This window comes from Schistocerca gregaria, chromosome X (assembly GCF_023897955.1).
Source record: "Schistocerca gregaria isolate iqSchGreg1 chromosome X, iqSchGreg1.2, whole genome shotgun sequence".
NCBI classification, from domain to species: domain Eukaryota; kingdom Metazoa; phylum Arthropoda; class Insecta; order Orthoptera; family Acrididae; genus Schistocerca; species Schistocerca gregaria.
In genome coordinates, this window is record NC_064931.1 from 285,465,430 (window position 1) to 285,481,549 (window position 16,120).

At 44.1% G+C, this 16,120-nt stretch overlaps 1 protein-coding gene across 1 annotated transcript; it reads right to left on the reverse strand.

The window, feature by feature from the left end:
* Nucleotides 1–531: 531 nt before the first annotated feature.
* LOC126298063 (nuclear factor interleukin-3-regulated protein) lies at nt 532–13,858 on the reverse strand. Its single transcript, XM_049989382.1, has 4 exons — nt 13,682–13,858; nt 11,307–11,776; nt 8,836–9,158; nt 532–3,120 (listed from the first exon to the last, which is right to left on the reverse strand). The coding sequence occupies exons 2-4, from the start codon at nt 11,754–11,756 to the stop codon at nt 2,589–2,591; spliced, it is 1,305 nt and encodes a 434-aa protein (XP_049845339.1). The 5' UTR covers nt 11,757–11,776; nt 13,682–13,858; the 3' UTR covers nt 532–2,588.
* Nucleotides 13,859–16,120: the final 2,262 nt, after the last annotated feature.

Sequence of the window (16,120 nt, forward strand, 5' to 3'; positions counted from 1 at the left end):
TCGGTATCTCAAAAACCTCTTTTCAAAATTAAATTAAACGGAAATTATTTTGTCTGATCTCCGAAAGTGTTTTTGATTGATTCAGTGAGTTAAAAAAAGAATTATCTCTTCATGTTTTGGAGCCAGGATTTGCTTGATCCTTTCGATTTTTGGATCAAGCAGAAATTCTTCGAGTAAGCTGAATAATGCGTATGACTGTTAGATTTTCGTTAAGTCTATAAATGCAATTACCCTGTTTCGTTTGGCAAATTTAGTAGTTGGTTTTAAGGTTTCAGATTTGCTCTACATCTTTTTTATACATATGATTTTATTGTGTGGTGACTGCAGATTTCACTATAGAGCCCATGTGGCAGCATGATACAATATATCACACAGAATCATCTTATCAATGTAAGCTGATGTCATGATGTGGTTGAATATCATCAACAATATTTACAAACCCTTTCTGACATTTGCACTGCCTTTCATTTAGATTCGTAACATTTCTCGTAATAAGGATATTATAAAGATTGAAATGAATAATACAGGTAGTATATGACAAAAAGCAAACTGTGTTTATTCCAGTACATTCATAAAATACATACTTCTAATCAGTTTAAGGGCAGAAGGTACAGCAGTAAGATATTTGCGCAAATGACAGTGTTTGAATTTGATTGAACAATTCACAGCTTTCTTAAGGCAGATAATTTTAGCAGGATGGACGTATTTACAGGAAACAGAAACCTGAGATATTAAAATAATCCAAGTATAAAAATAAGAGGAAAATAGCATTCAGTATTTTGCAATCACAAACTAATGCTATGCACGATCCAAACCACCAACAGTCTTTCTACACGTCAACAGCAATTAAATACGACAATAAATATTTAACAACTTTTTCACAAACAGCTATGATACAATGTGAACGTTGCCTCCTTTGGCAACATCATTGTACACTAATCGTCAGCTCTCTGGCCGCATTATGTACGCACTACATCTTTAGTCCACAGAAGTGCACGACCAATCACAGAGTACAGAACAAACACAGCACTGTGAAAATGTTCCACAATGTCCTTGAGAATTCAGTAAGTTCTTAGCTAGTTTTATGAGATACATAAGTTACATTACTTTACAAAACTGTAAAAACTAACACTGCAAGACATAGTAAAAAGCTCCAGTCTTAAGAGGAAGAAAAAATAAATACCTAATAAACATAATCAGTCAGATACTTCTGAAAGTAGTAAGTTACTCCTCTACAAGAATTTAAGGAAAAGAAGTGTACAGCACTTCACGAAAATTATATGGAAGTACACTGCAGAATAAATGACAGTTTAACGAGCAGGAAGTACAATTTTTCAGAAAATATGACACCAATATTGTTGCAAAATTTAACAGTGGTTGCATAAAAAATTATTTATAACAATTACTGCTTTAAACTGATGGCTGAGGGACTCTATCACATCAACCCTTATTTAAGTTAAAAGTACAAGAGTTCTTACATTTTCAGTCACAATTAAAGTTCCCTTTGATGAGATGTACTGATTGTATCATTAACAATTCTAGCACTTATTCAAGTATCATTTGGATTTTCTATTTAGTACATAAAATCGTCGTAATCGGCTGAGAAAACTGAGATCATAGCCAGAATTATGACTTTCTGTTTGTGTGAAAATAGTTCAATTCCATATAAACAGAAAGTGCAGAACATTAAAAATTTGTATTACAAATACAGACACGTGCGTCGTAGCCGCCTTATTTGCTGCCTCTTCTGATTACTACAGATTGACGTTTACTAAGTATGTCCACTTTCTTTGGTTGAAGGAACTCGTCGAGGCAACCTCAAGTTAGTATGGACCCCATTTGTAGTTTGTGTTGTGTCTCAGTGCATTGTTGACTCGAGATGGCATAAAAAGGGGTCAAGATTGTTCGTAAATATCATTCCAGACTCTCCAACATCTGGTGTTACAGCAGTTAAATGACATTATAGCCCGTTTAACGTAGATGTCTAACGAATGGATGCCTTACTCCGCAACAAGCGCCACGTTTGGAGATGACAGGATGAGCGAATAAGGGCAGATATGTTCTGTGATATGGAGTGGTTTTGGCGAGGTCTGGGAGTGGATAGGTAAAAGCACGAGCTGCACAGGCCAGTGTGTCTGTACAAGTAGTGCAAATCGTCATAGAAAATTGTAGTCCCATCGTCTACAAAAATCTGGAACCGGGACTGCAAGGACATCACTTTCAATTTTTAGTGTTCTTGTTAGATAATATTACTGAAGGAAAATAAATATGTCGATTCACCCTGATTTCTTGCGGGGAAAAACGGGCGCAGTTTCTTGAACGACGGAGATGTACTGGCGCCCTAAACGAGCACATGCGCAGTCTGGCTGATGGAACGTTTACGTCTGTATCTTCGCCTGCACTAAAGCGGGGATGCTGACGGATTTCTTCTCAGACACATTACGCCACTGAGGCCACACTTGACGTGCGAGGAAGAGTTACGGACCCAAACGGGGGGGTCCACACAGTGACGCCCTAGGCGTCCTACCAGGATAACAGCCGGCCAGTTGGCAGTCTAGTGGTAAACCGTGTGGCCGACTGCGGGGACATCACTGCTCGCCGGCCGCGGCTTGCGCAGTGGGCTTTGTGCCGGTGAGCAGGCTCTTGATGTTGGCCACCTCGGAGGCGAGCCGGGCCAGCTCGGACTTGAGCTGCGCGTCGTCCTGCGGGGGCGGCAGCCCCACGGGCACCGCCGTCGCGCCGGAAGCCGCGGCCGCCGCCCAGTCGGCGGGACCGCCCAGGGAGATGCCCGAGTCGCGCTCGTCGCTGCTGCCCTCCGCGTCCCAGGGGGGCGACGCGCGCGCCGCCGGCTCCGTCTTGATGTTCTGCAGCGACAGCAGCGTCGTGGCCGCGTCCTTGTCGCCCAGGTGGCTCTTGTGGCGCAGCTTGTGCGGCAGGCTGTTGCTTGCGGACACCGTCAGCGTCAGCGGTAGCGGCAACGGGCCGGGAGCCGACGCAGATTCGTCGCCGCTCGAAAGTTCGTACGGGCTTTGCGCGCGGCTGCGCGCCGTGCGGCTCAGGTTCAGCACCGGCGACGTCTCGAACTGCGGGTGTGGCGGGTGCAGCGATGGCAGCTGGAAACTGAAAACAAAAGCGCCCTCGTTACATACGTCGCACATAGAGTTTTTACACGATTACGTCGTTAGCTAAAGTAATGTTTGTTGACAGCTTGTGCTCGAGTCTGGATTACAGTAGCTCTCTGTCTCTCTCTCTCTCGCTCTCTCCTACTTTTGGTCTAATAACCCATTGATAGTGTGAAAGTAAATACCAAAGTATCTACATAGCTGTGGACAGCTATGGAACACTTTTTTTTTCGATAACAGTCTTCTGACTGGTTTAATGCGGCCTGCCACGAATTCATTTCAGAATATAACTCAAATATTACGTCCTTAGTTATCTGTTGGATGTATTCCAGTATCTGTCCATTCCCACAGCATTTACCGTCTACAACTCTCTCTAGTACCATTGGAGTTGTTCCCTAGTGTCTTAACACATATGCTATGATCCTGGCCGTTCTTCTTATCCGTGTTTGTCTGACGGACCTTTATTCGCCGATTCTGCGAAGAACTTCCTTATTTATTTTCTTATCAGTCCACGTAATTTTCAACATCCTTCTATAGTACCACGCTTCGATTCTCTTCTTTTCTAATTTCCCACAGTCCGTGATTCATTACCACAAAATGCTGTGCACCAAACGTACATTCCCAGAAATTTCTTCATCAAATTAAAGACTGTGTATGAAGCTAGCATGATGAACAGGAACATACGAAATAAAATTTTATTTTACTCACAAAGGATCCAATGAACGTTGTGGCTACCCTTCAATAAAAGATTATTATAGGAGACTGCAGTCTGGCACAAATACTCACAACAGCATTTTTTGTGCCGTAGCAGGTTTAGAGCAGCTGTAACTAGCATCAGATGCGTATACTAAAACCGATTACGAAGTTAATGTCTAGCGGAAGGTGATATACTACTACGATATGCTCTAGTGATGAATTGTTAATCCTAGTTTGTATGTGCCAATTTTTGTGAAACCACCCGTTAAAGTATTGTCGAAAGTGCTTGTGGTTGTATGTTGAAAAGTTGCCCGATAAACCACAACATTCGTTCTGTGCGCCCTAAACAAAGCTGAAGGAGGCACTCGGAACTGGCCTTTGCGGAACATTCTAGAATTCTTCTAAAGAGATTTATACATTTCATGGGAAAGTCAATGCAAAATAACCCGTCCAGGCCTTTGTAGAGTATTCCAGAAATTTTTCTGACGAGATTTAAACGATCCACGAGAATTACAAATGGAACTGAAAGTGTAACAAGATATGCACCCTCTAAATTCCTTCTGAGCACCCCTGTTTCCTCATCAGTCCTAATTTCTTACCTGCTGTATTTTAGATCGTCGTGTTTTGCTGTTCAGAAACCATAACTGTTGTATATTTCTAATAAACTGAAAACGGTAAGAAACTGAATTCGTTCTGCTGAAGAGCTGCTCTTGCTTCCCAGTGCATCAGCTGCCGCAAAAGCTGGAGGGCACATTTTATGTTGTAAAGTGGGTGACAATATGCCCCTCCATTCAAATACTCTTAGGTCAATGACTTCTGCAGGCGTTGCGTTCTGTCTCATTGCATCCTTCAGCCAACAAATTTCATGTTGAAAAGGTTGCCCTCATCACACTATTCACTCTTTGGAAGAGAGGGAAAACTTTATTCAGGATCAAGACGATACGTTGTTTCCAAATTCGAGTTCTGTACCTTTACCGATGTTCTGTCTCGATTCACGCGAACGCACTCTGTCACAACGTAGCATATATTGATGCAGGGTAAATACCTGTAGATTATCCGAGACCATGAACAACTAACGTTACCACACACTTTACAGGCATAATGAGGTCCATTCATAAGAAAATAAATTTCCTTAGAGTCTCAGTCATAAATTAGTTCTATAACAAACGTTTTTTTAACAACTGTTGTTCCAGATTATTTCTATTATTCGGAACCGAAGCTTCGTTGCGTTTAGATAAGGTATGGTTGTACCTTTCTGAAACAGCTGAATGCACCCTGACGACTTGTATTACGTTATTGAACGTAATTACGAGCGTGTAATAATGTTTTCATTTGAGCCCTATGTATTGTAATAACCAGATTATGCAATATTTGTGGCCGTAAAAGGTCGTACTACCATATTTTGTAGATCAGTGGTCGGTTTTACATATTCGTTGACGGAGGAGAGAAAGGAAGGGGACAAGAGCCGTAAAGGTGGAGAGAGGGGAGGTAAGCGTTCCCGTTCCGCACAATGCTGCGACAGCCGCGGAAGAGCGTTGCGGCGAAAGTCGCACTTTCTTCTGGCGGCCACTGACTCCGCGTTCGAGGTCACGCAGATACCTGCCGCGGTGAAAGGGGCTCGCGCTGCCATCACCATTTTCCACGTACATTCCTTTCACCATTCCCCCTTTCTCCTCGATTCAAGGTTCTATTGCTCTTGCACGGGGGTAGGTCCAGCGAAATTTCTTTATTATAGTTGACGCTTACTAAATGGAAACGAATTACCTGACAAAATTGTCCTCCGTGTGGTGCTCGTAGAGCGGGAAGATACCGACACACCCAAACGAAATGATCATATGATGTAATGGTCCGAAACAATTTAATGTAATGAACAAATGTTATGTAATGTACTAGTCTGAGGCAATCTGTAAAAGCTGTTTGAGCAAGTCAGCACAAGGCAGCCTCTTAAAGGTACTTATGTACCCAAGATCTTTAAAATAACGCCACAGACAGGAGCTTGTCTAGGATACGAACTAAGATATGTTTTGGGGGTGGGGTATGGAGCCACGTATTAGTAGTTTGGCCTGTGTGTGAAGATTTGTCTTTGGGTCAGAGGCTGTCCATACCCCCTCATCCCAACCGCTGGGGACGCTCTTTGATCAGCAGACTGGGAAAATGAATGCTCAAGGGCGGCCTTTTCCGTCTATGTGGAATTACTAACATATCTTGACGGCTGAATTGCTACCCCAAAGAGGCATTCTATAAATGTCTTTGATCGATCATTTGCTCTGAACGAAAATTCGACAAATAGATATCAAAGTTTATTTATCCGGCCGGGTAGTCTCGCGCATTAACGCGACCACCTCCAGGACGGGGAGGTATGCCGGCACCGGATCGACGTGAGGTCGAAGTGCCGCCCAGCGTGGATATGGTTTTTAGGAAGTTTCCCACGTTCCACTATGTGAATGATTACAGGGGTGGTTCCCATGTTACGCGATACTCAGACATTTAGTACACTTTCTCACAGCTGAACACAGAATTTACAGATATTGGGTATACTGCTTCTAGCCTGGTGTGTGTGTGTGTGTGTGTGTGTGTGTGTAAGTGTGTGTGTGTGTGTGTGTGTGTGTGTTGTGTGTGTGTGTGTGTGTGTGTGTGTGTGTGTGTGTGTGTGTGTGTGTGTGCGGGCCACGGGGGGAGGGGGGGAGGGGGGAGGAGGGGGGTGAAGCGGACCTTAGCTGTTCGGTTCCCTTAAAGACTTACTCTGCATCAGATTTTACTTGAAGCCATAACTGCAGGACCTAGATACACTGTTACATGTGATAATATTAAACCTCACAGACTTCACTTGACACAAGACTGAAAAAGAATGTCACTCGGGCGGATTCGCTGAGAGTATGTCTTCGAAAGTTGCTCTCAGAATGAAACACAAAAGCACTGCCCGGCGCTACTAGCAAAATCCTGCTATTGTCAGGAGTGAGCACAGCTTCTCAGGCACAAAAACGTTGCATCGTCTTCCTTGCTCCAGATGTCTCCCTACAAGCCTGAAATACAGACGGAGTGCACCGTTGCCTGTGCACTAGCGTCCCTGCTGAAAGAGAATTACATCAACATCGGCAGGCGCTTGAATATTGCGTGTCCCACATAGTAGGCTGAAAGTTACATCCCGTTTGTTACTAGCTTTCTACAAAACAGTATTCTTAACCGTATAGAAGTTGTTGTTGGTGGGATCGAACAAAAAGCTACGTCAGAGAAGAATAATTTTCCCACTCCAACTCTTCCTCGTCTTTGTTCCACGTTGTCAGTATCTTTCTTTGGCGTCTATTACTTCTCCCTTAAATAACTATTTATTTGCGAAGAAATATCTGCCTAATCGGTATGTGTCCCAAATTCTTCACTCTGTGGCAGTCTGTTCTCGCTGTTTCGAATAATACGTCCTCAGCATTAACATACATACTCATTGCAGAGTGCTGACGCTGCAGCACCGCGCGCAGTGTCCTTTTAATTTCACGGTTAATGACCCGGAGGTGGGGTGGTTGTTCAAACGGGCGCGCGTGTGACTGCCGAAGTCGGGCGCAGCTTTCGCGTCCGGCCGAGTGCAGCGCTCCCGGCGCGGAGAAAGCCGACCTCCTAACCCAGAAAGCCACATTCTCTCACCGACTTTCTTCCCCTCCTCCCACGTGCGAGGTCCTCGTTCGCGGCGGGCGTATCAGTTCGGAGATGGCGAACTCGATATCGAGTAACAGGGCCGGCTTTCATCCGCAGCCCAAAGAAACCAGATCAACTCATTACCATGACTGGCATAACAGGTGCTCTCCATAACCTTCTCACTGATACCTTCACTGGAACCCAACCGATAAAAAATCCATCCCCTTTACAACGCCCCCTCCGAAACTAAAATACTCTTATCTATAATGTGTGTGCTGTACTGAAACGGAGCAATCTCAGAAAGGTCCTGAAAACTTAGCGTTAGATTCATTGCTCACTCATTATATTCTCCTACGCATACATGGTTTAACTGGCTCAGTATTGATATTAACACAGACAAGTGTGATTCCTACGGTGACTGGACCACAAAAAAATTATGTGATCTTCATAGAGAACGACGCCGAGTTCAGAGAATTGACTAAACGTTTGAGTTTGACGGCTCAGCGACTCTTTAGAAAGATTGAGACGGAGTAAAAGTTCGACAATTTCAATATGGGGAGGGAAAGCGGCAGTGGCTCAACAGAACTATACCTGCTTTCGCATCACTCGATTTATTGAAATCAAAGTATAGAAGGCAAGAGAGTATTTGAATCCCCCGCATCTAGAATGCGAGTCTGGCTTGATCATAATCATTGAGGATCGGTGTTGAAGAATCTTCACGTTTACGCTTCTAAAATACTGAAATGACAAAAGTTGATCTCTAATTCCCTTAAATTATATTACTTTGTTACAATACCACCTTTAAGTAAACCTGCCCACCTGTAAGTCTATAACTCCACCTGCAAATCGACACACACACACACACACACACACACACACACACACACAGACAGACAGAGAGAGAGAGAGAGAGAGAGACTATCAACAAAAAAGTACTGTTTCATACGAGATAATTGCATGTCTTATCTTCTACATCTAGTATATTGAGTACACTGCGTAATAACAAAGCAGAATGTGTCCAACCACCAGCTTTGTGATAAAACGATTGACGAAAGAGGCTGTGACCCTCAAATAGGTTTGTGTTAAATTTAGTAATCCTTCTCCAATCCCTGACTTTAGGTAAGCTTTGACTTTTTGGTACAGTCGCCAAGTTAGGAATTGTTCTACACCTACAGTTCATCATTCAATTGGCAGTTGAATTAATACGTGCACCTCTGGAGATGGCTCACTGTGACTAAGATATTCTGTAAAGCCAGGATCCCTTATCAACCCTGCAGTCGTCAAGGTAAGTAACGAACGTCAATTACAAACCTTTCTCCAGCAGGTTGCGGTATTAGTGCAAGTGCCATTCCAGGGGGAACTGGAAGCGAGAGATGAGGCTGATGCTTACCTGTAGGGGTACGCGTCGGGCTCAGGGTAGGCGTCGTGGTGTGGCGGTGGAGGAGGCGGGAAGGCGAGCGTGGGCGGCTGGGCGTGCTGGAGAGGGTGTAGTGGCTGCACGCTGACGGGCTGGTGGATCACCGACGTGGGGATGGGGCTGGGCGCGGGCGCGGGGGCGGGTGCCGCCGAGGGTGTGGGGGCGGGCGCGGGGGCGGGCCCCGGCGTGTACAGCAGCGGCGGCCCCACCGGCATCCCCACAGACCCGGCCGACGACAGCTTCGGCCTCTTCGTGAAGCTCAGCACCTGCTCCGTCGTGGGCAGCGTAGCCATCACCTGCCACAGACACAATTCATGTTAGGAATCTCCTGAGTCCTTTCAAAGCACGCAATAAAACTACGTTGATAATAAATTAGTCTGTCAATTTGACGTGTCACATAGTTGCTGACGAAAATAGAGGGTGAAAAATGTTGATGTTGAGTAAGTCTTTAAGGTGCAAGGACACGAAAGAGCGGAGGTCAAGTCCCTAAGAACATAAGAAGTATAGTGTAAATTCTGTGTACAAGTGTAAAAAAAGTGTTCGAAATGGTTGTGTAGCGTGTATCTGAGGGGGAAACACGGGGACCAGCCCCGTATGCAGCTAGTGGGATGTTGGAAACTGCCTAAAATTCACATTCAGACTGGTAGGCACACCTGACAAATTCGATCTGCAGCCGGCATACCTCTCCGTCCCACAAGCGTTTGTGCGTTAGAGGAAGAGGTCGAGAAAACTAGCGGCAAGGTAGAATAAAGATTAATGACGCATGATAAAGTCATCAGGGACAGAGAACGAGCTCGGAACATACAAGGGGGCGCAGAAAATCCGACGTGCTACATGAACTGAAACCATGGAAAACCTGTCCTGAAGGGATGCTTGGGACCTTGAATTCCAATGCCTCCGAATGCCTGTCCAGGGCCTCTGATAAGAAACAGTTGTTTGTATTCGTGTGAGTAGAGACTTCGAGACTTAGGAAACAAACGAACGAGACAAGGTTGTTGGTAGTAAGGGAGCGCGCGTTTAATATGAAACTTTGATCCATACAGACTGTTTTTTCCCAAAGTCCATAACGTAAACGGTTACACGTTTTGTGAACTATGCACCCTTCCTTCTCCACTACAGGCCTGTACCATTTGTTTCAACGACATGAATGCGTAACAAATGACAAAAGGAAATAATTAAGTGCACTACTTCGTAATAGCGATAAAATTTGAACTATCCTTATACCAAATTGATTTTCGAGGTAAAACTGAAGATATCAACGACGGAATAATACAAATTTCTCCCACTAAAAAACAAATAGTTTTATTTAAAACTTCATGAACGTCTCCAGACACAGCGCAAATCAGAAATTAGGGAATAAAATGCGTACCAATGGTGGTATAGAAGAAAATTACAATCTTCATTAATTTTTTCTTCGTGCGATTATACTTTATAAGTTTGAGATTGATTGTATGTGAAGCAAAAGCTACCAGGGAAGCCCGAGGATTACAGTAAAATGGCTCGAAGTAATTAAATAGTGCTGATACCAAAATGAGGTATTCATGAGAAAAATAACGCCTTTGTCCGAAAAAGAGGAACAGGTTTCGCGAAAAATCCGTCAACCCGGAGGACGGTGCTGGCTATTGTAGGAGTAGCGGAGGCGGCTGTGACCTACTTACCTCCTTCTGGTCGCGGAAGTCACGAGGACGCCTCCGCTCCTCACGTACCGTACCGACCTGACAAAAATTATATGCGTGGCGCCTTAAGGATACTGCGAGAGACGTCGGCAATGACACAGATCTGAGCGCGCAGAAATAGGAAACACGTCTACAGGGTCGCCGCGCAGAATTTGCCAGCGCCTGCCCCGTTACACAAGCCACCGGGCTTCGACGTGCTGCGTGTCACATACTTCCAGGCGCTCCCTTGGCCTGGAGCGCCATCCTACACTTCTTCCGCTTACCATAAAAAAGTAACGGAATCTCTCGCGGCAATCAAGGCTGTAGATTGATATGAAACTACTTAGAAGAGCTAATACGTCAGAATTAACTCAGCGGATTTCATTTCAGCCCCCTTTTGTTTCTCGGATGTAGGGGCGTTGATATGAAGTGTGCTGCTTTTCATAATCTGTACAGTGGATGTTCTGAAGTATAGTTTTCGTAGAGATGAATTTTGATACGTAAATCTGTAGGGAACCCCTTGTACAAGGCATGGAGATCACTCATGTAGAACACATAACAGAGCTGGTCATATGTTATGTAAGTAATATATGGGATGGAAATGTTCTGTAAGTGGTAATGAAAATATCATACCATTAAAAGATATCAGTGCATCATGAAAATGTCCAGTATAAAGTTATATCTATGAAATATCAGAGATTTTCTATTTGTAGACATATATTGTACGTTTAAGGAAAATATTGCAAAAGAAAAGTAGAAAACAGTATTATGGGAAGGTGAGATGCTTACCTGCTCAACGCTGATGAGACTTTCTCCGCAAACCCCGAACTTGTCCTTGAAGGCGGCCAGCTGGGCCTTGAGGACGTGGTTCTCCTTGGTAAGCTCGACAACCCTGGTCTCGAGGATCATGTCGTTGAAGCGCCTCTTCTCGCGTGACCTCTTGGCCGCCTCGTTATTGCGTCGGCGCCTATCCCAGTAGCTCTCATCCTTCTTGTTGTCGGGGATGAACTCGCGCTGCTTGCGCTGCGTGAACAGCTCTTTGCGCTTGACGTGCGACGACAGATCAAAGTTCGGGGGCGTCCCATTCGTTGGTGCCGCCGAATACGGCGGTTCGGGCTCGGGAGAGTCCACCATCACGTGCTCAGAATAGGAGTTGCTGCCTGGCATCGTGCAGTTTAGCGACGGAGTCTCACCATTGATCGGCGATCCACTTTGGCGGGCGACAAATTCTGCCACCATAATTCGGTGCCTCAGAGCATCTGCAACGAGTTCCACAACATCCATTAGCAAAGAGTTATATCAAATACGCTCATCCGTCAAAGCCAGAAAGTGTTATTTGGCAACTTACGAAAGTAATATTCACTGTGAGGAGAAAAAGAGAGATTACGTGAATACTAAATAATTGAACATTTGTTAGTAAAACAAATAGAACAAGTTGCACGTGGAAACGCAGTTGCTTCTACGTTTCACTAAGAAACCCAATATAACACAAAGGACGGAATTCAGTGACGTAATTTCTAAAACAGAAGCTCCTATGACTCGATACAAATCAACTAACTGTATGTCTGTTTACAAAATAACATAGTAAATGCGTGAGAAGCTAGATTCTGTCGAATGATATGAATTAAATATGTTTCACGTTCCTGCGCAAGAAAGATCTCTGACCATAGTTTGGATCAGACGAAAATGGCATTTTCATATGCCAGAGATTAATATCAGTAACGACGGAATGTACAAAGGAAAATGTCCAGGGCAGTACATTATCATGAAAGAGACTATCAGATATTATTAACAGACAACTAAAATTAGACTATTAATGTCCTAAAAAGCTCAGTTTACCGACCATAGAGAATTCAGAAAACTTCTGCGAGTGACTATCCATACAACTGTATCACAAACTGATAAATGTTATGATGCTTCATAATGCGTTCAAAACAGCGTTTACATTTGCTATCTTGCAAAATATTTGTATTTGGCAACAATTAATTAAGCACACACAGAGGAGCGCAAAATTTGTGTTCGCTGTCGTCTAAAAGAGATGATCTTTCATTGTTATCCACGCGCCTCACGAACAAAGAGCAGATCGCGTAAGTGCACCCACCACGCGTTTTCGCGCACTATTGAACCTACTTACATTGCAAAATGTGCAACCACAGCGACGTATAGTCTATAAATGTCAAATTGTCAACAGGTGAAACACTTGTGCAGGATGGCAACACACCGTTATAACATTGCACATACATGACGTCAGGAGTCCACGTGAGGCGCACGTCACGCGGCAAACAGCTACCTGTGCGAAACCTGGGAAGCCCGGAGCAACGTACTCTTCACTCTAACCGACAATTGCACAATGAGCTGAACGATGACAAAAGACTCAGCTAACGCCAACCTATCACATTGCCGCAGCTCAGCTGTCACATAGGATTTCCAACGACACCAAAGTTTTGCGTCACTTGGCGTAAACACTGATCATCCCCTCGAAGCTTACTCATTACATCACAAGAACCAGATATTTTGCCACATCCGAGGTCCTAGGAGTCTACCGCCGTCAGCATCATTCAACAGACTCAAATGATTTCTCTGAAAGAATGATGCAAACTTGCGTGAGTCATCCAGACCATACAAAATTTCATCCAGATGACACTACTGCTATACCTAATCATCACACACCTTTCAACAATAGTCAAATACTACGTAAAACTGCCTGATATGAAGAATACCTGCTTAGCCCACTGAGTTGTATAGTTACTTAAAGGGTGGACACATTCGCTATCCTTACAAACGCTCAAATACTTTACCTAACTACACACTAGATTGTCAGTTACACAAAGAAAAATATCAGGTATGAGAAGAATAAATTCAGCAACTGAAAAAGATGGAAATAATGCAGTGTGACCTCAGAACAGAAACGAAACGTGGAAACAGACGTGCACAGTCTTCGCATATTATTATTATTATTATTATTATTTTCGTTACCGCGATTGTGAAGATGTTCTGACACATGACAAATTTTCTGGAAAACTAATACACTTTATGACAAACAGGGATGAAATGTTGCGATTTGTTCGCTAATAACAAAACCTTCATAAATTTTGTAAACGGCGAATTGACGCAAGAACTGCGTGAATTCACTAACAAAACGGAAAAGAATGGAAAATACTTACCAAGCGTCCTGCGATGGAGTTGTGCCGTATAATCCAAGATGACGACAAAGTGATGCAAACACTAGCGAAGCTGCGAGCACACTGCTAAGAACGCGAGAGAACTGTCACCGCTCACGGAACTTGGCGAACTGCGCGCCCGAGTGCGGCGCTGCTCAATGTCGCTCGGCTGGCGGCGGTGGTGGGGGAAGCGGCCCCGAACCGAGGACAACACCCTTTCTGACTCACCAATCACAGCCGCGATAGGTCACCTTCACATTACGTAACGGCAGCGTGGGTTTATTACGTAAGCACGATACCGTTCTCCCCTCGGCAGGCACATGGTGCCACTCGGGCGGCCGGAGATGGCCGAAAGCTCTTGTTGAGCACGCTATTCGCTGCGATGTGAGCTCCAAGCACGTTGCTGGCGCGCCGAACGAATGCGTTAGTCGTTGCCTCGAGACGTGTCCCACGCGCCCAACAATGAATAGTTGGAAGGTTAAATTAAAATAGTAGTACGTTAAAATCTGGGTTGTTTTGAAAATCCGCCTTAAGCTAACTCTGTTTATTTCTTTTTATTCGCCTAGATATGTTTCGACACCTAGCCTATGTGTCACCTTCTATGCGTCAAATTTTACTTCTATAAAGCATAATGTAAAGCTTAAATCATTTATCTAATGTATGTCGAAAAATTATAACATGTGCATTTTGTCTGGTTTGTTTCGAGTGCTCACCTAAAAATCACATTGCTAGTGAAACTGCATTATTATATATGCATTTTATGCCCTTTTTGTCGTTTTTCACAGCATTAGTCTGCAAAGTAGTCACGAAGAAAATTCTTAGTGCATTTGTGAAGTAATATTTCGTGGGTAGTGGTTACGTATGTTAACGTATTTGAGTTTTCCTTCCCGTTGCGTATCTCTGGTGGATATCTCTTTTTGCTGATATTAGTACGCTCCTTCCACAGTGTTATTAATAAAATTTCGCTTACAACTTTACTTCAAATTGGGTCAAATGGCTCTGAGCACTATGGGACTTAACATCTATGGTCATCAGTCCCCTAGAACTTAGAACTACTTAAACCTAACTAACCTAAGGACATCACACAACACCCAGCCATCACGAGGCAGAGAAAATCACTGACCCCGCCGGGAATCGAACCCGGGAACCCGGGCGTGGGAAGCGAGAACGCTACCGCACGACCACGAGATGCGGGCACAACTTTACTTCAGACGTATTTTCCACTAAATGTAATTTGAACAGACACTTCTGTCTCCATACGCATTGAGAGATGCTATATTGTTGTCGGTGCTCACTTGTTCATCGTTTGCCGTACGTTTAACGTGGCGTTAAATTCGAAAGTTTCGTGAGAACTAACGTGTTTTGCTATGTCTGCCGGAGGGAATGTGCAAAAAGGGGGGGGGGGAGGGGACTGAGAAAACAGATGCTTTTAGATATTTGAGAATACGTTATTATTACGTTTTACGTGGAGAGTGTTTTATGACGCAATATAGTATCTTCATTCGAGACTTTCTTTCCTTGTAATACGATAAATTTTGAGATTGCAAAACATCCCCATACTGAAGTAATATTATCTCATTTTATTTCCATGAATTAGCTTCGATAACGACGTGTTAATTCATATATATATAGCAGTCAAGACGTAGTCGACGCTTTTTACAATCCGACACTTCTTCCAAACTGCAGGTACTGATAGAATGTAACCTATCAGAAACATTGTGCAACAGAAGACGACAGCTTTTGTTTAAAATGTTCCCCTTGATTTAATTGAGCAATCAGACTGTAACAGCGCTTACGCAATACATGAATATAACACAAAGAAACCAGCAGATTAAATGAATGGTGGTCAACTGTTGAACTTGATGAATGAAGCTTTTTTATTTTCACGGTGGCAGCATGTGTGGTGTGCACGTAATCACATCGTGAGTCGGCCACGTGATCCGAGACCGCCGCTGCGCTGGTTCGTTCGACTCTCCGGCGTTGCGTAACACAACCCCTAATGACTTGCGTGTCCCATAGCACGTCCACTCTCGCGTTGTGCGTCAACGGAGTTAGCCGTAAAGTCGTTTTCTCTCGTGCTTCTGCGGCCGATAGAAGACCTGAAAGGACCAACACTGATAGTCTTAACACCAAACATGCGGCAGTAGCTCCAAAGTGGGGCGGGATATGCATCACAAATTGACATTGAAGACATACATCGTTCCCTACCAAACCAACCACGTAAACAGCCATGAGAATCTGCCGTTATCTCGACTTTTAAAGATGCTATGTTGTTTTATGTGTGTGTGAGGGGGGAGGGTGGGGGGAGGGATGGGAAGAGGGGCGGTACTTGGATATCCTGTTGAATGGGTGGGAGAGGGGGAGAGAGGTGCATCAATATCAGCCAATGATAAATATTGTTTTGATCTACACTGCGATTGCTAAACTGTTTAACATCCCTTC